The sequence below is a fragment of the Rutilus rutilus genome (genome assembly GCF_951802725.1).
Source record: "Rutilus rutilus genome assembly, chromosome: 4".
Taxonomy (NCBI): Eukaryota; Metazoa; Chordata; class Actinopteri; order Cypriniformes; family Leuciscidae; genus Rutilus; species Rutilus rutilus.
This window is the reverse complement of record NC_140212.1, coordinates 18,004,989-18,032,945: the sequence shown is the minus strand read 5'-3', so window position 1 is coordinate 18,032,945 and position 27,957 is coordinate 18,004,989. Positions and strand designations below refer to the sequence as shown.

General features: G+C 38.2%; 1 protein-coding gene across 50 annotated transcripts in view; it reads left to right on the top strand.

Annotated features, from left to right (window-relative positions):
* celf2 (cugbp, Elav-like family member 2) overlaps positions 1–27,957 on the top strand; it is a 140,782-nt gene that overhangs the window by 95,093 nt on the left and 17,732 nt on the right. For 22 of the 50 annotated variants that reach the window (XM_084407796.1, XM_084407800.1, XM_084407797.1 and 19 more), the window contains 5 exons: positions 9,078–9,160; positions 15,122–15,170; positions 18,041–18,175; positions 23,155–23,234; positions 27,620–27,781. In XM_084407796.1, coding sequence (XP_084263922.1) covers positions 9,078–9,160; positions 15,122–15,170; positions 18,041–18,175; positions 23,155–23,234; positions 27,620–27,781 — 509 coding nt within the window. Of the gene's footprint in view, positions 1–9,077; positions 9,161–15,121; positions 15,171–18,040; positions 18,176–23,154; positions 23,235–27,619; positions 27,833–27,957 lie in introns of all 50 variants that reach the window. The other 28 variants (XM_084407794.1, XM_084407788.1, XM_084407791.1 and 25 more) reach the window with 3 other exon arrangements.

Here is a 27,957-nt window from a genome sequence, read left to right as displayed (position 1 = left end):
TTTATTCATCATAAACAGTTCATAAAATGCATACAAACTAATTATCGTCAACATCAATAATTAAAGCATGATTATGTTAGCCGGCTAGCTTCCACTGTGATTGTATAATATGCACGGCCTAAACTCAGAAAGTCTGAGAAGAGTTTCTGACGATTACGACATTGTTGTGCCGTTCACGTCCTCATAGATATGATCATTTAGATTGCAGTAATGTTCCAAACCAGTCACTTATGAGGTTCAGTTGTGGTTCCGATGGTGCCTATGTAGGCGGTAGACAGCGAAGTAGCTCGCCTGGTTTCAGAATAGCGATAAAGCGTAGGCGTTAACCTCGGTTCTGTGGAGTTGTTAACACGCAGACAGGAAGATGGCATGTACACGTTCACAATGCCGCCCATCCTCTCGCTCTTATGGAGGATGAGTCAGGGCCGAGTGGGAGAGCATTACTCAAGTCCTGTACTCTCTCTCGCACACACGCAGGCATTGCGACGGGTATCGCCGTCAGAGCCGAGGTGTGTGATTGGCTTTCAGACGGGGTGATGAGTGCTCCTGTGGTTCGGTTAGCTGCAGTTAGAGTGCCTCTCTCAGGTCCAGCTTCATCAAGGCCTCTGACACAGCCGTTGGGCAGTAATGGCCGCCGCTAGCCTTCAGCTCCACTCAGACCCATTTTCATTTAGGAAAAGGTCGTCTGTGCGTGGCTCCGGCTGTTAAATTAGACCGTATTGAAAGATTTCTCCACCAACAAAGTCGCAAGGTGAGCGTTAACTTCCCTCCTGTCTCTCTGGCACTGTCTTTCCCTGTGGCGTCCACCAATTAGAACTGAATTTCTCTAAAAAGGTTTTGGTTTTCCATTTTCTCCCCCGCAAGGACAGTCTTTCCACCTTTTGAAATGACCAAATAATAGGCTGATTATATTAAGAAAAGCGTGGCAGTTAACAGGACTAAATTTGAAGTGTCTTAAAGCAACATATACACACAATAACCTGGATAACCTGAGATCTTACTCAAGTTTGCACACATTTGACTTTCCACTGACGCAACTAGCTTAATACATAGCCTGCCCACAAGCAAACATAACACATTACAGTCTTTATATAGCTTTTTAAAGAGTTTTACACTTATTTTGGGGAACTTGCTTCAATATCTGAAATTTGTTTGTTTATTTATTCAAATATTTAACAAATAATATTCATGCACACATCAATTCATGTATATTATGTATAATATTAATATACAACAATTATTTAAAAATATATATTAGAGCTGTCAAAATTAGCACGTTAATGCATGCAAGTAATTTTTTCAGTTTAACGCATTAAAAATATTTACTCAATTAACGCAGCATTTGTTTTTTTCCAGTTGTCCTTTGGCTAGCGTTACAGTATATGATCACGCTCCTCTTCATGCAAATGCTTTTAAATCACTGAAGTGCGATCAGACACAAAAGAGAATGCAGTACTGGCGCACATCTGTGAATCTCCTGTCTGTGTGACACACACACAAGACTCATACGCACAGACAGCACTTGAACGGACAAAAACATTCAAAATGATGCCAAAATGCCCGTTTTGTCAAGCATCCTCCGTTTTGTTGAGGATGTGTTAAATGAAGTCTTAAATGGACGTAAAGAGTTGTGTGAGAAAGTGGGATGTGTGTCAGATCCGCGTTGTGTGTGGCGGGTCTTAAAGTGACATCAGCCTATTAAACCTGCTGCTGTTTGGCATTAAGGATAATCAAAGAACAAAAGAAAAAGAGAAAATCACTCACTGCTTTTGACTGAATAACTTTTGTGGCTTTAAAAGGGATTCATTTATATTTAATTTATAATTTATGCAGGGAAGACTGTGAAGTGTTTGATAACTTTATTCAATTTCTGTATATATATATAGACCTACCTAAAAATCTTAAAGCACTGTTTACAAGGTTACATGGGTCAAAAACAACAAAAGTAAAAATCTGAACTGGTCTGAATGGGCCAACAGAAAACAACTGAGCCCTGATATATTGAAGGGCAGGTAAATGTGGCATTTATTATAGTGGGCTTGTGTAAAGATTGTTTTAAGTTCCCTTAAAATAAAAGTTGTTATTTTTTTATGGCTATAAACAATTCAATTTATAGCTTTCAATTCTACTGTAATGCTGAATGGCTATAATGAGAAAAAGTAGCGGTATTTGGTATCAGTAGCCGCGTTTCCATTACCCTTCAAATTGCGCAAATAGAAATTGCGAATTGAAAATACGCTTAATGGAAACACGTAATTTTCGCAAAAACTCCCATTTATCGCAAAAAACTTTTTACGCTCGCATGAGGGGGGTTTTCAGGCAATTCGAAAAAGAAATATTTCGCAAAACTGCAATGGAAACAGTTTTTGCGCATTTGCAGGTCAGCTGACGTAGATGACGCGGTGTGTTTGGACAGGATACGAGACAGAGTTCTTTATTAAATTCATATAAGACAAAAGAATTACAGGAATAATGGATTCTAAACCTCAAAGAAATGCCACAATCAAGGAGAAACACCCAGAAACACCTCATATGCGCCGCTCACAAGTATAAGGGTCGTTCCTCACCATTAATGCTTGGAAAACACACACAACGTCTAGTGCAGTGGCTGGGATATAGTACATAAACCTACCAATGTCCGTTGCCATGGTTTTTGGAATGATTTTACTGATCGCGAGAGGAAAAAATTAAGTTTTAGTCGCATAACATCGGTTAATGGAAACGCCGTCATTTTGCAATCGTTTTTTGTCGACATTTAGAAAACAATCGCAAAAGTTTTGCACAAATCTGTAATGGAAACGCGCCTAGTGATACTGGCCTTATTTCATAAAAAAAGATGCAATTAAACAAATATTTAAAATATTGGCTACTGTCTTTGTGTTGTTTTTACATTAATTTGGAGATTAAATGTGAAAGTATTACAATATAGAAATGTATTAAAAACTTTAATGATAGGTGCAATTAATTCCCCAAAAAATTGCGATTAATTTATTTTTTTAATCGATTGACAGCACTAATATTTATAAAAATGCAATAAATATGTAGAATATATTAAACAAATTTGTATTAATCATATATTTTTTTAAAGATGGACTGGAAAAATGAAGTGGTTGGAGTAGTACTTGCGTCAGTGTTGCATCGCAGTCGCTGGATTATATTGAGTTGTGGTTCTGTTAGCTTCACGCAGAGAGGACAATATTCCACGCCCTTGGCCACTGACGTTAGTGCTTTCTGGATATTCTTTCAACCCAGATCCTACTTATCTTCGGTGGAAATGTTCCGAACTGTTACAGATTGGGCACCAGCACCCAATGGAAAAGTAGTCACACTCGCGAACACAACCCAGCGAGAGTGCGAAACTCCTCTGAGTTTCAGTCTCAGCGGTGTAATCTACGTTCACACACATGCTGTGCCAATTCATAGTGGGACGTCGCGTCCTGCGGCCCCGCGTGTGTCCCTGCCTGGCCGCCGTAGCCCGAGCATCAGCGGGGAGGTGCTTCCGAACAGACGGCCTGACTGATCGCCTGTGTGTGTGTGTGTGTGTGTGAGACCAGAAACAAGGCGTAGAATATAAATGCACCCAGAGGTGAAGAGCAGGAATTGTTTATCAGAGCAGGGCTACAATTTAGTACGGTCCTCACACACGCACACACATAAAAACAGACCATCCCTTGTTGATTGAGTGATGCGAGAGCGGTCCAGGGCTAAATGGCCCTGAGCAGCTGGGGTTCTTTAGTAAAGATGTATTCCTGTCTGCCTTTGAAGTCCGTCACACACACACACACACATACGCACGCCTACACGCACACAAGATGAATGGATGCGTTTGTGTGAGCATCCTTTTCAGTCCCTGGACACGTAGCACAGCCGCAGAATGATATAAGAGCGTGTGTGTGTGTGTCCTCTAAGGCCAAATGCAGATGTGCTATGCTAATGTATTAAAATATATTCTAACAAATATGTGTGCGTGTGTTCATGGTATTAAGTCCATAACTTTAGGGCATTGGACAGACTGTCTCGTATAACAGATCAAAAACGGAATCTGGGAATAATTGGCATTCAAGTCATTTTCGTTTACAGTCAACACGAATACAGTTATACTTCCATAATGTGGAACGTTTTCGAGTAAAACGAGATGTAAAACGTTAAAGGCGGTTCGTTTTATCCATCGATGTGATGATATTATGAAATCCGCCCGTCAGCAAGTCTCAGCACGAGTACGAACGGTCACGGAGCTCTTGAGGCGGTTGTACGCCTCGTGGTTTTATCCTGTCTTATCCGTCTCAGGTGAGGCTCGGGCTTTCACACACCGTACGTCAGCAGTCCTGCCACGTACGGATGTTGAAAAACACTTTGAGGACGACGGTTCTGACCACTTTGCCTGGGATTGTCAAAGGCTTCCAGCGTCGGAACACGATTAAACACGAACCGCTGTCAACAGCCAAGGAGTGAGTCGCTGGCGGAGTCCAGAGAGGCTACATTCCCTTCACTTTTGCTGACAACACAAGCATGAACAAGACCTTATTGGCTGACTGTTTCATATAAGCGTATTAGCGTTGTTTTAGAGGCAGCATTTTAAAAGCTTTTGGACATCTATGGCCTGATTCCATAGACAGGGCTTAGATTAAGCCAGGATTAGACCTTAGTCAATTAGGATGATTAAGTAGCTTTTATAAATGTGCCTTAGAAGAAAAACATTACTGGTGTGCATCTTGAGACAGAACAATGGATAAGATATGTCAGTGAAAGTGGCTTTCAGTTAAACCAGCTCAAACATGCATTTTAGTCTGGGACTATCTTAAGGCGAGACACGGCAGGCAAAAACACCGTTTTTTTTTTTACTGGTCAATTTTGAGATTTTTGGATATTTGTCTTCAATAACATGTCTTCTTTCAGACTTGTGTTGAAAAAAAGTCTGAAATACACATTTAGGTCTTTATTTTATTACACTTTGTCTGTTTGCGTCTGTAGATTTCTCATAAATTCAACAAAAGTTGGCGTTCTTAATCAACGTGCTGCTCCGCGATCTCTGCCGTCAGCCTGTCATCACATGCACTCATTTCCTTTTTATCAGCAACCAATCGTGAAAGTAAAAGGGCTGAATGCGCAATCTCATTGGCTGATGAAAAATCTTTAAAGCCCGTTTTCTCAAAATGACTTTTCTCTCCGAAATCGCCACTTCAGTAGCACCTATATACACCAAACTTTCCAGTCTTGTACCTAGTTATATTATGAAGACATTTACAGAGGGATTTGTAAACATATTATTCCTAGCCTGATTTATATAACATTTTATTCCAAAAAAACATGGCGAAAATCTTTTTTTTTAAGGCTATTGACAGTATTTTCTGATTTACAGGATCACAAAAGTAGATATCCATAAATCCCTCTGTAGTTTTTTTCCCATCTAATATGTGAACACAACGAAAAAATAATTTTTAACCTGGCTTTATCCAATACTCAGATATCGTTTTTTAAAATATATGCAAATTAGTGCATATTTGATTAGATATTGCCTGATTTGCATATTTAAACATTAAATTACAGAAAACTTGTTATACATTTTTTTCTCATCTTAATGTAGGTAATCAACTGGGAAAGTTTCATGGTGATATCTGCTAGTTAAAATGTTTACCCTATTCACCTGTAGTGTCTCGCCTTAAGCCTTGTCTGTGAAACCGGGGGTTAATGTTCTAGAATGATATGTAAAAACTAAGGGACCTTTGCATAGAAAAATATGTTTATATACAGACTTTGGCATGTACACGAGGAACTTTTACATTTACACGAAAAACATTTGCGTATACTTGTGTGCTCACGCATTACAATTTCCGATTTATGTATACTTAATTATCCTTTGTGCGAATCCACTACCATTTTACTATATTTGGTTTTTGTTAGGGCAGTATACCTCTAATATCACAGCTTTGTGTCCGCTTCAACACATGGGAAATAGGCTGATTCTCTCTCTATGTAACATTATATATAATATATTATTAATTCAAGTATATTTTCATTTTTATTATAAAATTTTCCCCTTTCTAGCGCTGTCCTGTAGCATGTAGTTTGTTAAGCAACACTGTAAATTGGTACATGAATTAATCAACTAATGTTAGGTCACAGGTTTGTGGATATCAGCTATTTTACAACAGGTTTGAACATGGCTCATCCATCTTAGCTATCTAATTTCTTAACTTTACTTTCATCTTTACCTTCACTGGTCTTACGCAACTGTACGCTGCGTTTCAGGTCTTGATGTAAGCGTTACTTAATACTATGGAGTATTATGGGCTCATGTAGTATTACTGTTAGAGTTGCTGTGGAGTGTTTAGGCTCATGTGGTATTAACTCAAACCCCTGTACACAAAACACTTGTGAACTATATCAAAATCTTTCATAATTGTTTCATACGGGACATCTTGTTTGTGAAAACAAATTTCTGTCTATCATTTATAATCTTACATTTATTTAGTCATAAAGTCTGGTCCTAACTAAAGCCATGAACATTTTTAAAAACAGATTTGAAGCCCGTTCACACCAAGAACAATAACTATATTAGCATCCACATCAACGCACAATAACATTCTGTTTATCATAAGCGCACACTGAAGTTTTTGTCGTCTGCCGCTTTAAATGCTCGAGCTTTATAAAGTCGAATGGATTCTGATTGGCTGTCAGTGCATCTGTCGTTCATCAGCTGGAAATAATCGTACTGAAAGTGATTCCAACGACATAATTCTTTGCAGTTAACGTTATAGTTGTGGTGAGGACTCTGCTGTTCTTCTAAATTTAGAATGATTTTTAAATAGCATTATAGTTATCGTCCTTGGTGTGAACAGGCCTTTAAGCTCACAGTTTTGAGAAAGCTCTTGGTATTGAATTAAATACTCAGAGGCTAAGACTACATGTCCATTTAGTAGAGGCTTGCGTTTTGAGTTTCCTATAGTTTAAGTTTGTGAGACCCCTGGGGTCAGTGTTTTACTTCAGGCACAATGATGATTGATCCGAACTGGGATCTCATTAATACTTCAGTTCCTGGGTCACACTTAATTGGGATTGAACCTGCAACCTTTGTGTTAATGGCCCAGAACCATTCAGCCCCATCCGACCACGACCATTGTCAATGTTGACTGATGGGAATGTTTCAGGCATGTTGGGAGTTTAAATGTGTATGGTCGCTTACTAGTGTCTGGTGTGTGTGTGTGTGTGTGTGTGTGTGTGTGTGTGTGTGTGTGTGTGTGTGTAACACTGGGAACAGGGTTGTTTTGGCCATAGACTGGACTTCACTGTTGCCAGGGATGAGTGAGTCCTTAGTTTATCCTGCCAAAATTCCCCCTGGCAGTAAAAGGGGGATTCAGTTCACTCTTTTTTTCCTTGTTCCTCTTCTCTTTTCTCTCTAAATAAAACATGCAAGCACTCTCAGCTTGCTTTAGCCGCGCACACACACACACACACACACACACACACACATAAAAAGATCCCCAGCTGATTCTTTCTGTTAGCCGGTGTGTGTGTGTGTGTGTGTGTGTGTGTGTGTGTGTGTGTGTGTATGCGTGCTTCTGTACTCCAATGCCCAGTCAAGGACAGCGATGTGTGCAGACACATACTGTACATATAGTCATTTTTATTTTTCTGATGAAGGACATAGCTTTTTGCTCCATCTTTTTTTGGTGGATACAAAAAGTATCGAGTAAAAATATTAGTGCTGGGCAACCATTAATTGTGATTAATCGCATCTAAAATAAAAGTTTGTGTTTACATAATATATGTGTGTGCACTGTGTATAATTATTTTGTATATATAAATACACACACATCCATGTATATATTTAAGAAAAATGTGTTATTTATATGTAAAATATTTATATTTAAATATAAAATAAATTATGTATAAATATAAATACAGTATACACATGCAAATATTTCTTAAATATATACATGCATATGTGTGTATTTATATATACAAAATAATTATACACAGTACACACATATATTATGTAAACACAAACTTTTATTTTGGATGAGATTAATCACGATTAATGGTTGCCCAGCACTAATATTTTTATATTTGGCTTTGATTTATTTTATTTCAGTTTTAGTGTTAGTAATTTTAATACTTCAACAAACTTATTTCAGTTCAGTTTGTTGACATTATTTCAAATTTCATGTAAAAATTGTTTTTTTCATGTAATATTTATATTTTATTTTATTTTATTTTATTTCATTTTTTTTTTTTTTTTATTAAAGAAAATTATTTTCAATAGTTTTAGTCTTAGTTTTAGGTAACAATAACCACAATATTTGGTATAACAACCATGTAACACAAAAATTAAAACATGTTTGGTTGTCCTCATAGGCTGCACAGAAAAATATGACATGACCAGTGTCTGATTCATAAGCAAATGACTCTTATGAGCAGGTTTTTATTTTTATTTTTTATTGAATCGTTCAAAAAGACTCACACACTATAGTTACTAGTTTGAATACTTTGAACAAATGCATAGTAGTCGAAAAACAGTAGGTGAAAAGTCCAAGATTGACTGGTAAAACAGTGTACTACTACCAACGAGATTCTAAAGCACACATTCAATGGACACTTTACCATCCCATGGGGCCACGGGAGAGTATTTATGAATGGCAGTGCAGCCACGTAACTGACAAGGGTTGGTCACATGACAATAACAACATGGTGGATGTAATACGTCAGAATTACATATAGAACATACTTTTTTAACCATCATGAAGTAAATCCAAAATCAGTTGTAGTACTACGATTTTGCACACCAAATATGTGGGTAGCCAAAGTGAAATCTCATTGGTCCAAAATCCCGATCCACATGGCTGTTTTATTAAGCATCAAATATTAGGCTTTTTCCTCTCACTCTGGTTCTTTTTTCTCTCCCTCGTCCCTTATCTTTTCTGTGGTGTAGTTTGGCAGAGATCTGTGTGACAGCAGTGAAATTGTTTTCTCTCTCAGCAGGTAGTGAGACGAAAAGAAAAAGATCAAATTCACTTGGCTTATTGCATGCTTAAAATGCTTACCTCTCTCTTTCTCTCTCTCTCTCTCTATTTTCCCAGGGTGCTGTTTTGTCACATTCTACACACGGAAAGCTGCCCTGGAGGCCCAGAATGCACTGCACAACATAAAGACCTTAACTGGGGTGAGCGTTTGTTCATCTGCTCATGTCTGTCTCTCTCTGAAAGCTAAGCGAGGCAGAGAATTCCTCATTCAAATGACGACAGTTTCAAGTTTTTAATCTGCTTTCCTTTTGTTAAATGTGGTAGTTCAGGAAAATGCATGAGGTCGGGTTGAGGAAACATTAACGAGTTTATAATTTGTGCTTCCTGACGTAGCGAGTGATGTATGTAGTCGTGAAATCACAGCCCGAACACAAAATGGTCACGTTCAAAAATTTGGGGTCAGTAAGATTTTTAAAATTATGTTTGAGACCACAAATAATTATTTTGTATTATTTTGTTTTAAATTTCAATTATTTTAAATAAATTGTGGCTGATAACCGATAAATGGCAGATATTAAAATTCTACACTATAAAAAAAAAAAATATATATATATATATATATATATATATATAGGTTTTTAGTTTTACAAGTGAATTTAAGCATTGCAACATCATATTATACAAAATTAAAATATCCAAAAAATTAATTTTGAAATTTGAGAAACCTGATTTAACAATTAAGTATTAGTATTTTTGGCAAAGGTAACACCTTCCGGTGATATATTTCCAATATCAGCCGATACCCCTAAATAAAGAAAATCTCACATATTGGCCAGTAACCGATATAGTATTGATATATCATACATCCTTAACATTTCATGACTAGGCTCACTGAATCGCTGAAAATATGTTTTTCTACTTGTGTACAGTATAGTTTGTTATTGTGCTTAACGTATGTGTGTGTGTGAATACATAAAACAGGATTGAAGGTTACTTTCATTTGCGTGCGTGTGTGTTTGTGTGAATACATAAAACAGTATCGAAGGTTACTGTCATTTGTAATAAAATGGAAGGTTGCCTATACAGTCAAAACAAGATTTATTTGATGACAACATAATAGTGTTGTCATCAATCTGACAGATTAACTGTATTCTTGCTTTTAGTGTCTGTGTTCACTCTCATTGTTGTCTTATTTTTTTTGTTTAGTTAGAAATGTTTTTTTTTTCCTATTCCGAACTCTTTAGCCCACGGCAGACCTAGAGATGTCACATACGATTATCATATCAATTGCTGCCATAATCAGACCGTCTCTGAACGGCGTGTGTGTGAAGGCTAATGTAGGACATGTCTGTTAAAGTGTCCTCCAGCTGTGAACGAATTCATCTCCTTCTCTCTCTCTCATTATGTGATTGTACATTAATTCACTTCACTGAAGACTGCTTTCACACTACAGTATCAGTTTAGTGCTGGCAATATGCTTGTTGTGAAGTTTTATGGTCAGTGGACATTTGTATAGAGCAATAACAGTCGTGCATGAACAGGTCCAAATGGAATCTGAAGACTTTAAACTTATTTTGATGGAAAGATTGCAGAATTATGCTAAATGGATTTAAAAATGTTGGCTGAGGCTTGGGTATTTGTTGAATTTGATCAATGACAGGCATTCCAGTTCTGTAGAGATGTACAAAGTTGGCTAATTTAATAATGTTTATTTGTAAAACTTAATAAAAAACATAGCAAAAGTAAAAAAATAACTAAACATTGATTTTACTACCAAAATAGACACACAATGTAGTGCAGAGACACTCCTTATATCTCCCTATTGCTCTGTTTGATTGAGTTGTTTAAAACATTTCCACCGTCGAGTGTGTGTCAGTAGGTTATCTGTATATAAATTTGACAGATGTTATCAATTACACCGTCTGAATTGGTTTCAAGAAGGTCTTGTCTGGTTGAGAGTGTTTGCGAGTGTTTGCGATTGTGTGTGCGCTCCATTAAAGGTAGTTGCAAAATGTTTTCGTTTTTAATTAAATATCATTCGCTGCTGCTGTGTGTGTGTGTGTGTGTGTGTGTGTGTGTGTGTGTGTGTGTGTGTGTGTGTGTGTTTGTGTGTGTCAGTGTGTGTGTGTTCGTGTGTGTGTGTGTGTGTTCGTGTTCAGGAGAGTGTGGCAGCTTATATATTCCCCACTGTGTGCCCATCTGTCTGACTCTTGTGATCTTTCACCCAAACACACCGTGTGTAATCAAACCACTGGACTACACACTCAATCATAAAAAAAAAAAAGGTTTTCGTGCGATATTCCCCCATTATCAGAACTGGAACCGTTTCCCCGTTTGTTGCAACATTTCTCAGAGAGCTCTAAAAAATGCTGGGTTGTTTTAACCCAATGTTGGGTCAAATATGGACTAACCCAACGTTGGGTTAAAAAATGCAGTTTAAAAATGGACAAATTGCATTTTGGACAAAATCAAAAATGGACAAAAATGCAATTAAAAAATGGACAAATTGCATTGGTTACATTAAAAATGTAACCCAACGGCTGGGTTTGTCCATTTTTAAATTGCATTTTTTAACCCAACGTTGGGTTAGTCCATATTTGACCCAACATTGGGTTAAAACAACCCAGCATTTTTAGAGTGAGCTAGGTGTCATGACGGACAAGCAGCAAACCACCCTATTTTCACAAATACTACTGTTGTTGCGTCACGGAATGCAGTTTTAAGAGTTTTTAGGCGAGAATGTAGTTATTTAGACCTCAAATATGCGACTTATATATAAACATAGTGCATATTTGACTATTTGTTTAGACGTTTTCGCAGATGTGAGCTCCGCCAGCGGCCGTAACAGCTTCATCTCGGCCAGTCGTTCAGGAATTTGCCGCTGGCTTTCATGTACTGTAGATAGTGTTAAAACATGAGGTATAATTCATTTAGGGTATTTCAAATGGGCAGTCTTTGGTCTTATTTATCTATTACTTGTTCCCAAGCAAATTGATTTGGCTAAGGGCATAGTTTCAAAACTTTATATTTTTGTTTAACTGAAATCATGTAGGCTACTATGTACTTTTGACTGAACTGTTTGCTTGTGTTTATGTCCCATTGTACAAACTTTTATAATGGCTAATATTGTTTATTTAAATATTATTCATCAATAAGTCATATTTATAAGATTGACCTGAAGAATATCAGCTAGATGCTGGTAGTGCACTCGCTTAGTCTATCTCTCTCTCTCACAATGCTTTACTCTACATCATACAATAAGCTTCAATGAAGCGACCCAACGTTCCTTTGTTACTAGTTCTAAAGTGACGTTTTAGAATGGAGGCTCGGGCTCAACTGTCAAACTGTCATCTTGAGGTTTGAATCCGTAGCGGAAGGAAGTAGTTCTGCACAAAAGAGGGTTTTTAAAGACACTCCGTTGTGGTTTCTCATTTATTTACACACTTGTGCCGTCGAACTGTTGTATAAACACAATATCACACGAGTAGCCGTGCGATATGGCTGTATATCAGCGCGCTGTGATTACCTACGGCAGTGCTGATTTACAGCCATATCGCAAGGCTATTCGTGTGATATGGCTCATATATATATATATATATATGTATATATATATATGAGCCATGTCATACGAGTAGGCTAAACTTGGAATTTCTGGAGAGTCAGAATCGTGTGTTATAAACTCACGATTCTGAGAAAAAACGTCATAGTCGCGAGATATCAACTAAAAAATGTGATATACACTGATGAGCCAAAACATTATGACTAGTCACTGCAGGTGAAGCAAATATCATTGATCATCTAACAAGTAGATTAGATGGTAAAAAAAAAAAAACATGTTGGATAAAAGAGAAATGGCCTGGAATGAAGATCTGAGCGACTTTGACAAGGGTCAAATTGTTATGGCAAGGCGACTGGGTCAGAGTATCTCGGTGTTGCTCCCGGTCAGCAGTGGTGAGCATTGATCAACAGTGGTCCGAGGAGGGACAAAGCGGCGACAGGGTGTTGGGCACCCAAGGCTCATAGATGCACGAGGGCAATGAAGGCTAATTTAATTATGGTTATGGGGCTTCATAGAGTCCCTTTGATGACCCTACAATAGGCACACAAGCGTCAAAACTGGACCTTGGAGCAGTGGAAGGGTGCCTGATCAACATAATGTTTTGGCTCATCAGTTTGTGGATATGTGTACATGATGCCTTGCCTAGGAAAATTGGAGTCGATTGTTATTTGTGGTGATATAATGAAACATGCCAAATTGTGCAGAAATACTTTTTGGCCTGGCTGTCATACAGGGAATTTATGAACATGCAAAAATGAAATGGTAATAAATGATAACGTTGTAGTCAGTGTTTGCTTTTTGTTTCTTCTTTTTTTGTGCATAGGAAAATAAAGCCTTTTTTTTGCCAAATAATTTTGTCAGATAAATACCTTAACCAAGTTTAGTGTTTTGTTCTTAGCTATCCCCGCCGGACATCACTTTTAGCCACTACTGTATATATAATTTAATCATTAATACATTTTTCTACAGTTAGTCTGTGTACAAAGTGAACAAACAGCATCAAACCGTAATCTTTTCTCAAACTTGTAAGTATTCTAGCCACGGTCAGAAAGAGCGTTTGTGTCCTACAGGATCAGAAGCCTTTAGAGGATGCCGGCAGCATGGCAAACCATCAAAGACCGTGGATGTGTGGTGAAGGTCAAAGGTCAGAGTTGAAATGAAGTAAAGGGATATCTTTAGTTATTTCTGACCGCTTTTATAATTTGATCCAACCCAAGAGTTATGGAGCTGTCATTCTGTCTGCAGATGTTGAATGCTTTCAGGTGTGTGTGTGTGTGTGTGTGTGTGTGTGTTGTGAGAGCAAGCATGCATGTTTCATGAGAAACGGGAACCAGAGCACGATCTCTGTTATTAGTGTCATGGCCTTTAATGGGAGAGGATGACAACATAAATTCACACGCTCTGTGACGGCTGCATGTGAACACACACACACACCTTACAGAGAAGACACGGAAATAAAGGGGCAGATGCCGTACACACAAAGCCTTGTGTGGGTGTGTGTGTGGGTATGGGTATGTGTGTGTGTGTGTGTGTGTGTGTGTGTGTGTGTGTGTGTGTGTGTGTGTGTGTGTGTGTGTGTGTGTGTGTGTGTGTGTGTGTGTGTGTGTGTGTGTGTGTGTGTGTGTGTGTGTGTTTGTGTGTGTTGGACAGATCTGGTAGTATATCAAAGCTGCTGGACACAAACTTGTAGTTTTGATCCACAAAGCTGAAGATGTTACAAGAGGAGGAGAGACCTTGAGAAATAGAAAGAATAAATAGATGAACAACTAAAAGCAGAAGTGTAGTCTTAGAGGCATTCAAAAAACAGCCCAAGTTTTTAATGTGAATTTCACAATGATTTTAATGTGCGTTGAATTTGACTATAAAGTTTCCTAAAGATTGTGCCAGTAATTGAATAGCATCTCCAAATTTAAAGCTCAGATGGGAATTTTATATATATATATATATATATATATATATATATATAGAGAGAGAGAGAGAGAGAGAGAGAGAGAGAGAGAGAGAGAGAGAGTATTAAATATATACATAACAAAATACCGTTTGTTTTGATTAGGATGGTTTTTCTCTGATTGGAGATTTTAGTACACATAGATAAATATAGTTATAGATATTGAATATTGTCAAAAGGTTGGAAAGATATTGTCAAAAATCCTACATGACACGACACCTTAAAAACAAAATGCTGAAGATACAGCGTGACACAATGAAGCCTCCAAAAACATCTATCTTGACACGTATGTGCATAGACTGACTATAAAAAAATAGAGCAGTCAAAAAAATCGTTGGATGGAGATTAAGAGAGCAAGAACAAGTACGCGAGAGAAAGATGGAATGCAATAAACATTTCATTGGCAAAGTGCTGACAAATCACCTTCATCAAACCCCCGACACGCGTACGTCTTCATTCCGCCAGCGTCTATCGAGATGAAGAATTGAGTCAGCGGAAAAAATGACGACACATTAACGAGATTACAGCGATAATGTAGAACATCAGTGCGCCAGTGAGACGAGCTTGATTATGTGCTGGCGTGAGCGTTAATGAGTGTGTTGTAGTAAATGTGCTGTTTGTGTAAATGTAACCCGTGTGTGTCCTGTGTTTCAGATGCACCATCCCATACAGATGAAGCCCGCAGACAGTGAGAAATCAAATGGTGAGTGTCTGTATGCGTCTCTTGTTTCTCTCAAGTCGTCCGACTGTGCGTTTGTTCTGGGGGTTTGTCTCTGTGGTTGTGTCTGTGTGTGTGTGTGTGTGTGTGTGTGTGTGTGTGTGTGTGTGAGTGACTGGGAGATGGCTGAATTATTGAAACCCAGGAGGGCCACGGGTCAAGAATAGTTTAAGTGTTTGCCCTGGTAGTGAACCGCACACGTATACACACAGTCAAATAAACCATATCACTCACAAAAATATTTCATAGATGTGGTTAGGAAGTCCACTGAATAGGAGCTGGTGCTTGGCCAGGGGATTTGCAAAGCTCTTTCAGACTTTGACTTGACAGCCGAATGATGACGGAACTATGAGGAGTAACTGTGTTACTACATAACGTGCTCACAAGCAAACATGCTGTAACATGGTTTTACTGCAGTTTACCAATTTTGCTTTTCAAAAATTAGGGGTCAGTAAGATTTTATAATGTTTTTGAAATAAGTCTCATAGCTCACCAAGGCTGTTTATTTGATCAGAAATACAGTAAAAACAGCAATATTGTGAAATATCATTACTAGTGCTGTCCAATCGATTAATCGCATCTAACATAAACGTTTTTGTCTACATAATATGTGTGTGTGTGTATATATATATATATATATATATATTATGTACATTATATATGTCTGTGTGTGTGTGTATATACACACACACGCACACACACACACGTGTATAAATATATGTTTGTCTGTATACACACACACACACACACATATATATAAAATGTTAGATGCGATTAATCGTGATTAATCGCGATTAATCGTGATTAATCGATTTGACAGCTCTAATTATTACAATTAAAACATTAAAATTTTAATTTTAGATGTCATTTTAGTCCTGCGATGGCAAAGCAATCATTACTCCAGTCTTCTGTGTCACATGATCTTTCAGAATACTAATATGCTGATTTGGTGAAAACATCTCCTATTAACAATTATTACCAATGTTGAAAATGGTTGTGCTGCTTAATATTGATTTTCCAGTCAATAGAAAGTATAAAAGAACAGCATTTATATCATTTTAAAATCATTTGCCACTTTTGATCAATTTAATGCATCCTTGCTGAATAAAAGTATTCATTTCTTTTTAAACAAATCATACTGACCACACATTTTTGTAAGTTATATATCTGAATGTAAACAGAATTATTTGCAAAAATTCTTTTCTATTGATTAATATAAGTCAATAGATAAAAATAAAATAAAAAATAAGTTAGTGTGCACAATTCGCTGCATGTCATTTCAAAGAACAAATATTTGTTGTAGTATTCCTTCAAAATGTAATAACTTGTTCTGCCTCTGAAATGACTTATTATGGAAATACAATTTTCTTGGGAGTCAGATTGGGCTCGTTGGGCTTGTCGGTGGAAAAGGATCTGTGTCTCTGAGTGACAGTGGTGTTATATATACATGACCCTCCATAAGGCGTCTCACATAGATGATATCATATCAAATGTTTACTGTAAACACAGCTGTAATGCATTTATTCTGCTCAGTAGTGAACACTGTAACCCATCAAACTGGGAACCCTGTTCCTGTGTGTGTGTGTGTGCGCGGTTAATCTTCTGATTTGACACCGTGTGTGAGTAAAGACAAAGCCTTTGAAACAGCACTTATCGCTGGCTCATCCTGTCGCTGTTAAATGCACAAATAATTCAAACAGCAAAATAAACAAGTGAGCTATCGATTTCCCAGAGTGCAGCGGCTTGCTTATCGTCCGCCCAGCGGTAAGAGCTGACACATTCTTCATTAAAAAAAATTGGATTACAGTTGCCTCTGTCTCTCTGTCTCTCTCTCTCTGCCACTCACTCAAGCATACACAACTGAAAACCGTTAGCAAATACGCAATTTCATTGTTTTTTTAATCTCTTTTTTTTTGTTTTGTTCAGTCCTTCTCCCATTATGCCGATCATTTCAGATTAGAAACATCTGAGGGTTCGCACTTTCTCACACTGCCTTCAAGTTTTCATTGATATTTACTGTATGGAAGCCCATTTCCACTTCAGAGTAATGAGTGACATTGTGGTAATTGTGATAAAGCATTTAAAATAAGTAATAAATTCACATGGTAAGATTTAAAGTCACAGTTGGAGGGTATGAATCTGCAATTTGTTTGTTTCAATTTCATTTATGTTTTACTTTGAGTTTGAAATGTGTTTCCATACATATTCACGAGATCACACTGTAAAATGTGTTAAATTTTATTTTACGGTCTTCTAGGATGCTGAAAGCTAAATCAAATTAGCCAAAAGACTCCATACAAGCCTATATGTTGTTGTCTGTACGCATTTGATCTACTGTTGATGAAAAATAGTAATACAGTTTGCCTGAAATTACTACGCATTTAGCCAGTTAATGAGGTGAGCAACAAAACTACATTTCCCATCATTCTATGTGGCAGATAATGATAAAATACATAAATAAAGCATCAATTACACAGCTAATGCACAATTTCCTCTTCATTTTGGTGCATTAGTGCTAAAGAGCTTTCTGTCTTTATGAACTGTAAGAGAGACATAAAAATGAAATCGCTCAACGCATCCATTTTATTTCGACCAAAAATGCACATCACATCATAATTACGGCCTCCGAGCTCATAAATAGGAACATCCCAGGAGGACTTGAAGGCAGCACACACAGATTACAGGCGAAAGAGAGCGTCTGGGTCATTGAAAGAAAACATCAAAGAGAACCAAACGCAAATTTGCTGTTGTGTGTGTCTAGGCTTGATGTGCTAATGAGATGTTGATCACGTGATCACACCTTTTTTTTCCACACGGTGGTCTCATTTGTTTTCTCCACCCTTCCTATCGGTCAGCGGTGGAGGACAGAAAGCTGTTCATCGGCATGGTGTCGAAGAAATGCAATGAGAACGACATCCGGGTCATGTTCTCTCCCTTCGGACAGATCGAGGAGTGCCGTATCTTGAGGGGACCAGACGGACTCAGCCGAGGTGAGAGACACGCACCTACTGTATATATATACATATATAAATCAGGGTTTCGACATTTGTTTCTACTTTTTAAAAGGAAGCATATGGTGGAAAACAAGATTTTTCTTTCTTGTTTTGAAATAATTTGACGTGTGCTCTAACAATCTCAACGCAAATGTGAAACTAACACTATGAGCTAAGCAGGTGAAGGAATTGCAATGAAGCATCACACTGGGTAGCCACGCCCACAGTGAAACCTCATTGGTCAAATAAAGCATTCCATGTATCTACATTATTAAATGACAAATATGTACTGATTGGCAGTGATTGTTTTGCGTCACTCAGAATTTTCACTTTCTATGGGGACACACTGGACTGGACAGCGGCAAAAACGTAAGCTCATTAACATATGCCCGCCCACATTTATACATCAACACCTATTCAGTATTCAGCCGCTTGTGCCGTCCTGCCGAACAACAGGGTGAGCTACCAACACAATCTCATGGCAGTTTGTAACTATTTTACGGTTTTGACTAATCGTATTCATTTATACGATCTTATTCATATGTTTTCGTACAATCTGCTTACACCCAATGACGTTAGGCTTACGTTTTCTCTAAAAAAAAAACATACACATTGTACAAATTTATTAAAAATCGCCACCTCGTAAAAATAGTTAGGTTTCTCGTGAGATATAGTTGGAACTACAGCAGACATATAACCAATCATAACAGGGCTCATGTACATATAGAAGTCTTAAAGGTACAGTAGCAAAATCAGCCCTGTTCCGTTATACAGGTCACAGTAAAAACTAGTGTTTTTGGTTCAAGAAACTTAACGAATAATTAGGGCTGAACATTTTTAATCAAAGTAATTACATGATGTGCCGATTAATTAATTATTCGCACATCAAATTACCCCCAACAGATCATTTCAAGTCATTATTGTGTTGAATGAGAAAAGCATCAAACAGACATTACAAAAAGTAGCTTTAGAAATAAATGTGTTATATAATTAAACAGAATTTATTACACACAAACTTTTAGGCTGCAACGCCCATTATTTTCGTAGCTCCACTGTTGATTAGGCTACCATTGATCGTAATTTTAACTTTTATTTAAAAAAAAAAGCTTTTGAAATGCACTTATACTGTAAGTCTATGGAGCAACTGTCGTACACTTGGCCAATTGACCTCCATTGTAAGTGAAAATAAGTCACTTGTTAAGTCACTTAGCCTTCAAAAGATTGAAATTTACAAACTGAGACAATTGTGCACAATCTGATCAAAGGTGGTGGTTAGAGATACTGGTTAGTGTTTTTTTTATTTTTTTTATTCCAGTTTAGCAAAGTCAGTCTCTCGCTCTGTGTGTGAGATTGTTCGATTTCTTCAAGTGTGGTACATGATAGTGTTGAAGATTTTTTTCAGCTTGATGTAACCTGTAGGGAATTACACCGTACCTCCATCTTCCCACAGTGCTCTGCTTTCGCATACAGCCCTCTTATATCATTCGTTTATCCTCCTCATCCACTCCTCTAGTCGTCCCGCCATCCTCCGCTCATTCGCGCTACTCCTCCGCAGTCCTTATTTTCCGTCTTTCCCTCCTGTCCTCATGAATATTTTAATTCCACAGGAGATTAACTTTATTCCCTGAGCTAGTGGTTGGAGATATATTCGAAATGCTTCAATGAGAGGAACTACCACCCCCCTCCCATAAAAAAGGATTGGATGAATAAATAGATGAGTAAATGTGTACGTCAATGAGGTGTACGCTAAATCCCATGGAGTAGGATGACTTTACCAGGACTCTCGCATCGCTATTAAAGCGGCCTATCAATCATCATTGAACTTCACTATTAATAAAATATAGATCAGGCCACATGTGAGCGCAGTGCCCTGGGAGCTACCCCACTTTCTTCAAAAAAACTCATCTCTCGCTCTCTCTCTCCCTCCGTATCGCACCGTATCCCTCGTTTATTCCCTTTCGATGACACTGGCAGTTATTTCTACCTTTGTTTGCATTGTTTTCGCCACAACTACGGCAAAAAATATACAGTCATTATTGCGAGAAAAATACCTGACCAATACATTAATTAAAGTAAAAATGATTTTAATATGTGAAAAGAAAAAAACATGGTACAGAAAATCAGTTCCCTGTGACAATTATGTCGTTTTGCTCTCATTATGCGAAAATAATTTGACCCCAGAATGCTACGATTGACCAATCACCATCAAGTATTCCAGAGGGCTGCGGAATAAGAATAATTAATCGCTTTCTTTGGAAACTCTTTCATTCGGTCTGCTCGTTAACGGCTTATCATCTCAACAGATCAGAGTTCTTTCGAACAGTGAACGAACTCTGCAGTCGCAGGTCAGCAAAACCGAGGACTTTGAGAGTTGAAAGAATTTTTTTTTTTTTTTTTTTTTGCGTTTCTCCGCCACGAGATGGTTTCTCTAGAGTTTCGCACCAAGCCAGTGCCCACAAATATCACCATTCGAGTGTCCAAAGCTGCTTTAATGATGAGGCTAATTAAACAACTCTATAAATAAACAGCCTTTCATTGCGCTTTCACTCGTGGCGGTGCTCCGGTTGCGCCGGGGCCAGATTCACCCGCTCTGAAGACAGAAAGGAGGTTGTATTGGAGTGATAGCGCTGAGGGAGATGCTAATGAGAAAAGAGAAGAAAGGTAGGTCCGCTAGAGCAGGTGGCTGGTGCCAGCAGATATACAGCGCAACCGTGTGGTTCTAACACTGTATTGCAGGGCACAATTATTGCTGACTTCAAGTCAGGTGGGTCATTAACATGATGCTATTTTTATTTAATTTCATTTAGTCAAAAATGCATTTTATACATACAAGAAATACACCTCTTCAATGAAGAGCATCTCTTAATTTCTGAATTAAAATTAATTGTGGTATTTTTGGGTGGGGGTGTGGTAAGGGATGTTGCTTAATGTTTTTGTTTTATTTATTCATTTTGTCCGCCAAATCAAAGTTTGATTCAAATCATATGGTGCAACCAACATCTTGCAGACCAAAGTAAAATATTAAAATAATTCTTAAAATATTAAATAATTAGACTTTATTACAAGGCAAGCTTAGTTCAGGTTGTAAAATGTCATGTGGTGCAACTCCCCAAAAACGAAATTATATTTATAAATCAATAATGAATGATTTTTGTTACCGTTACCGTTTACTAGTGTTATTATTTTAATAATAATTACGATTCACATTTATTCAAGGTGTAAGAAAAATATGATTATTTTTTACTTGGTTACACCACCGTTGCATCACCTTGTGACATGGCATTTAAAATGTAATTTGCCATTTTTGTCAAAATGGTATTTTTTTTAAACATAAATCCAACTCTAAAAATGTGTGCAACTGAATAATTATTTAATTTTATTGTGAATACTCTATGTCATTGACCATTTATGAGACGAGCAACCACCATGTCTTCATGTCCAGTGTGAATGTCAAGATTTTCTTGAAGAATCATGATGAAATCGTAGTGGTATTGATCATAAGTTGTAATCATGAATGTTGCATGCACTGTATTTCGTATGCAAATTATGCACTGTGGGTGAAGAATAACGAAAGCTTTCCAGAAAGTACTACTTATTTAACCAGATTATAAGCTGTCCATCATTGTCTATGGCAGCATGAGAAAAAGAGAAAATAGTATGAAATTGACAAGCATGTTCATGTTATTCGGGCCGACAACACATCACATCGTTTAAGTTTCCAAACTTAAAAGAAAGCACTCGAAGGAAGCATTTATGAAAAGACAGGGCGACAAGTCTTTTGTTCTTTCTCCTCCTCCATTCTTTCACTCCTCTCTCAGCGCATTCGCATATGTAGACGTGTAAGAAGTAGTTAACCCATTAACTAGACTGTCCATGCATGTGAGCATGTCTGTGTCCTCAATATGTATAAATCTGCTGGACTGCACAGTAGAGCAGAGCTCTTCAAACAGGGTTGCGATTTCCCCCAGCATGCCTCCATATGGCCTGTTCTTCTGGCTCCCACTTAAACCACTTCGGTTCCAAGACTCCTTGTCCCAGATGCCATTGCAAGCGCTCCCGAAACACACACTCGCCTCCAGGGATTACTCGGCTTGATTATACAGTTATTTACATATTTAAGGGTCTGTTTTTTTTTATGCATTTATGTACAGATGAATAAAAATAAAAAGAAAGAAAGAAATGGGATGGTGGGGATGTTAAAAGTACGATACTAAAATCATTTTGTGTGAAAATATTGTTCCTTTAAATTCAGCTTATGTCGATAATATTAACAAACAATAACATTGGGAGGAAAAAGAAAGTCACTCACTTTCATTCACCTTTGAAGCACAAATTAAAATATTTTTAATGAAACTTGAGACACTTCTGTCCCTCAGTTGAAAGTCCATTCCACCAAAACTGTTTAAGTTTCAAAAAGTTCATAAAGACATCTTAAAAGTAACTGATGACCAAATTTTCAATTTTGATTGAACTAACCTTTACATTTATTATTTATATTCATTTAAAATGTTTAAATAAAAGTGTCATGTTTTTGTTGTGGTATCAAAATTGGAATCGTGAAATTTCACTAGCATTGGTATTACCAATTGAAATATTGGTATCGCAGTAACCCTACAGGTAGAGTTGGGGCGTGACAAAGTATGTGTGTGTGTATGTGATGACACTAGCCACACACTCTAACCCCATAGCCATCACACCAAACAAAACTAAAGAACTGATACCATTGCTGATAGTCATTTTGTTGAGTGTGTATTTTGAGATGTTGAATGTTGAATGTTGAATGTTGATTGTTCTATTCTAGCAACTGTATAGCACTGTTGTCTGCTGTGTTCTTTGTACGATCTTTGTTTTTTGGCTTTATAACAACCTGTCCAACCCTTTTGTCTTGTTTTGTTTCTCTCTCGTCTCTCCTCCTTCCTCTCCTCTCCTCCCTCCCTCCCTCCCTCCCTCCCACGTCCCTCCCCTCCTTCCTGCAGGATGTGCGTTTGTCACGTTTTCTACCAGGGCTATGGCACAGAATGCAATCAAAGGCATGCATCAGTCTCAAACCATGGAGGTACTGTACCCTTGTCTTCTCTCTCTCTCTCTCTCTCTCTCTCTCTACTCTGTTCCAAAACCTAGTGAGCTACTGTATGTACAGTAGGCATCATTTTAAGGGTGTGCTCCCCTCGCAAAGGTTGTTCCAACCTACTGTTGGACATCCTTCGAATACAATAATGCATTGTGCTGAGCTCAGTGAAAAAATTCCAAGATCCCCTACTTTGATATGTCCGTTATAAATATAATTAATTCAGATCCATGTAGCATCAGTAATGTCTAATTAAAAGTCCCCAATTTAATTTATGCTTAGTTGTTGTAGTGTCATTGTTAGCTTATCAGCTCCCATCCGAAAATGGTGAACAATACCCATGATCTTGATACTAAAATAATCCATTCAGTACTACAAAGGATGTAAAGAAATAGTTCTAATTGAAATTCAATTCATTTCATTTTACCCAATCTTGTGTGCTTTTTGTTTGTTTTATTCATTAGTGTTGAGTTGTTAGCTTAGCAGCATGCTAATACCAAACTCCATTAAAGTCAACGGTGAGTTAAGTTGCATGAGTGAGGAGAGCAATTTGTATGGCACACAAGTTGCTGTCGATAGAGCATTCCAGATACGAAAGTATTGTTGTTAGCTTAGCAGAATGTTAATGGTACCATTGTACCATTTTTCTGGATGCTCTACTTTGTTTTGCTTATTAGAATATCGGTGTTAGCTTAAGAGCATGCTAATCCCAAACTCTAAAGTACATGATGTAAGGTTTGTGCAAAAGGTGCCGTGCATTTGACACAAGTTGCTGCCTATGAAGAGTGTTCTAAATAGTTTTCGGTGTAAAAGTTAAACATGCAAATGAACCTATAAAGCTGCTTAGTTTGCAAGTGAACTAAGTTATCACTACACTATTGATAACGGACAATGGATCGTCTTTGCCAAAAACAACAACAAAAAAAATCCTAATGTGACCACTTGTATTGAGATTATCGTTGTTAGCTTAGCAGAATGCTAATGTGTCCACATTTACCATTTCACCATTTTCTTGGATTCTCTGCTTTGTTTTTTAGTTGTTTTTTTTTTCTATTAGAATATCGCAGTTAGCTTAACAACATCCCAAACTTGTCCCAAACTAGTATGTGAGTATGACGCACAAGTTGCTGCCTACGTAGAGCGTTCCAAATCAGTCACTTACGAGGATTGCTTTCACTTGGATGCTGCCAAGGCAATTAGACTGCTGTAGGCAGCTCACTAGTTTTTAGAACAGAGCCTCTCTTGCTATCTCTCTCTCTCTTATTTCTATTTGAATTGGCGGCCAATATCACTACCATGTAAGATCTTCCCTATGAAGTTCGAAGTTGCAAGATGAAACTTTTTTTAAACAGAATTTTCCCTCAGTTGAGTGACTTTTCTGCAGAACTTTTAACACCATATTAAGTGCCGCTTCGCTCCCTGTTATTACTGTCAGGCATTGCTAAAACCACCCATGGCCAAATGGGTCAAACTAAGAATGACCCCCCAGACCCACCACCCAACCAGTCTGCTATTAGCAGACGGGTGTCGTTGTGACGATGTCACAGACGCTTTAATAACAGACCTCCTACGGGCCCTTGCATTGTGATTGCCCTGTAGAATGCTGCAGAGTTTAGCAGTCCGTCTCAGTGCCTGTCAAAATGTCAAAGCTCTGACACACCAAATCAGAGGGTGCTGACAGCTGTCTAATACAGGGTCCTAACTATGCGACTGTGTGTGTGTGCGACTTGCACACTTATGTCACCACTCTCTGCAAATTTCCCAACGTACGTTAACCCTTACAAAAAAACCCTTGCTGTTTTTAACGCCGACGCCCAGAATTAAAGGCCACCTATTAACCAATCAGAAATCGTTGACACTAATGGATTTAAGCTGCTTTCTCAAGTCTCTGAAGGCCTGTATTTATCAATTCTTAGCTAAATTTACATATATATTTTATCTTTTTTGTCAGCTGGTCACATTTCTGCACAGTATGTGTCTAAAGACGCAAAGGGAAAGTAATAACCCGGTTTAGATGAGAGTGAGTAAATTGTGTTGGATTGTTGTTGTGTGTTTTTTTCCGGCCATCTCTTCGCCCTTCCCTCACACCGAGGAATTTGTGGCCTTTCTGAATGCCATGACTTAATGAAAACGGATATGACAGAGGGTGGTCATGCATGCGCCTGTGCGCACACACACACACACACACAGTTGCGATCGGCCTTGCTCGTCTCAAAGGGTTGTTTTCAGTGCTGTGGTTTGCAAAAGTCTCCCTGGACGTTCATCTTGTTTGATATGTGTTTGTCTCTCTTTATCTCTGTGATTGCGTTGCTGTGTTTTTGTGTGTGTGTGTGTGTGTGTCTCCACAGATGCACGTTTGTATTCTCCTGTGTATTTCATGGGGGTGTGTGTTAGGGTGATTTTTCCCTAACCTTTCAACAACGTATCTGGTCTTGTGACCTAGGCATGTTTTTGTAAGATTAACCTAAGCGTTACCAATTTTAACTTGTACACTTTAGCCTCAATCTACTTCTTTCACATTAGTCAAAGGCTGTAGAGTGTGAGTGTGTGTGTGTGTGTGTAGGAGAGAAAGACAGAGCGAGTGAGTAATGAGATTTTTTCGGTCTCTTGAGATGTTCACTCGGAGATGGCACCACTCGATTGACAGCTTGAGTTAAATCTCATCCCCCCTTACAAGTTTTATTTTTACCTCCCCTCCATCTGAGAGCAGAAATAAGAAAATCAGCTCTCCGAATGGAAGGAACACTGTAGAATGCTCCGGGTGGATGTGAGGCGCTCCACCTCCAAGAAACTCAAATGCTCTCTCTCGCACACACACTCGTTCTAGAGGGTCTGTGATCTTTCATCTTTTTTTTCTTTTTTTTTGTCAGTCTGTGGTTCGCAGTTCAGAGAGAGCACAATAAAAGCGGCAGAGTGATTTATCAGAGTGAATCAGCACCTGTACGGTAGAGACAAGAGACAGAGATGTAGAATAATTGCCTTGAAGCACTCGTCTCAATCTTTCGTCCTCTTGTGGCTCCATATGGCTGCCCTGTGTTAGCTGCTGTTGCCTGAGGAACAGCTTTGATATTAATACATGTAATGGTGTTTCTGAATGTTCTTACTGAACGCCATTTACAAAGTCTTCCTTCTGTAACTTGTGCGCTTGCGTCAGAGAAAATGATGTTACCTCGCGCCGCCGTGATGATTTATATTTTGGTCTGCTCCTCAAACAAAGCAGTTAAATGCTTTAGAAGACCTTGAATATATTGAGTGGTTCGTGTTAACTGCTGTTATGGTACATCTTTGGGTGAATCTCAAGCCCAAGTCACTAAAACTAAGAAGAAAAAATAAAGAACTTGTGTTTTGTTTAAATGCAAGAAAGACTAAGCTAAATAAGCACATTTCCTTACCCCAGTTCTTATTACCATATATGAAGACATTATTTAAATTGTAAAGTATTATGTTATTGCAGTACTTGTTCTTCTGCCTTAAATTTATGCTTTTTGTATTACAAATTACACAAAATTCTTGCATTATAGTTACTGGAATCTAATTAGACTCACCATTGGAAATTAAATTGATATATTATTTATTGTAAAATATCTGCCTTAATTTTGCTGATTTAAATAAAACATGTAAAAATAAATTAACATAACTAAAACATACAACATTATTGTAATGAGAATTTGGGTTAGAATGTGCTTAATTCTCATAAGAATAATACATTTTTGTATTTTTATATACTTTGTGCATAATACTTTTTTTTTTTTTTTTTGGAGTAAAATGCACCATCCAACTATTTTGGACCTTTTTTATAACCTGAGATTATTATATTCAGCATTTTGCTCAGCTTTTGTGGAAAAAAACCCCGATGATTTTGAATAACATGAGAGTGAGTGGATCATGAGTAAATGAAATCTTTTGGTTGAATAACCACGTCAGGAACTAACGCAACACTTGCTATGCATTATATTCTGACCCTGAGGGCTTTAGTTAAACGGGCATCACCGGTCAGGCCCAAGATGTTTACGTTTGTTTGCTTTCGAGAGAGACCGAACGCGTGAGAGATTAGCGGAAATGCGGCAGGTCTGCAGGGTACAGCGAGGGCTGTGGGGTGGGAGATCTCGCTCGCTGCCTCGCTCTCTCAAACAGATGATGAAATAGTTTTATAAAGCAGGAAATCGCTTTCCTGGGAAATAAAATCAGCAGCACAGCACAGGACTCTCATTTCACCAAGAACTCCCGTCGCTCCAGCGGTTGTGTGTGTGCCATTATCGGTTTATGCAGTATCTCTGCACAAGACTATTGCTCTTCTAGATACTTAGCTTCCCCTCTTTTTTTTTTTTTGTACCCCTTTTTCTCTTCCTCTCTCTTTCAATCTGTCCTCACAGGGCTGCTCCTCCCCCATGGTGGTGAAGTTTGCCGACACGCAGAAGGATAAGGAACAGCGGCGGCTGCAGCAGCAGTTGGCGCAGCAGATGCAGCAGTTGAACAGCGCGTCTGCCTGGGGCAGCCTGACCGGCCTGACCGGCCTCACCCCACAGTATCTGGCAGTAAGAGGACACACCACGCCCACCAGCAGCACAGCCAGCGCAGCCGCCGCAGTCAGTCACTGTCTCCGCCCACCTGCCCCGCCCCCCACCTCTCTCGCTCTCTCCGAGCTAGTCTTCACCCCTTTCCAAATCTCTCATCTGTAGAACTTCGATCGTGCCTCGATCGAAACCGGTCC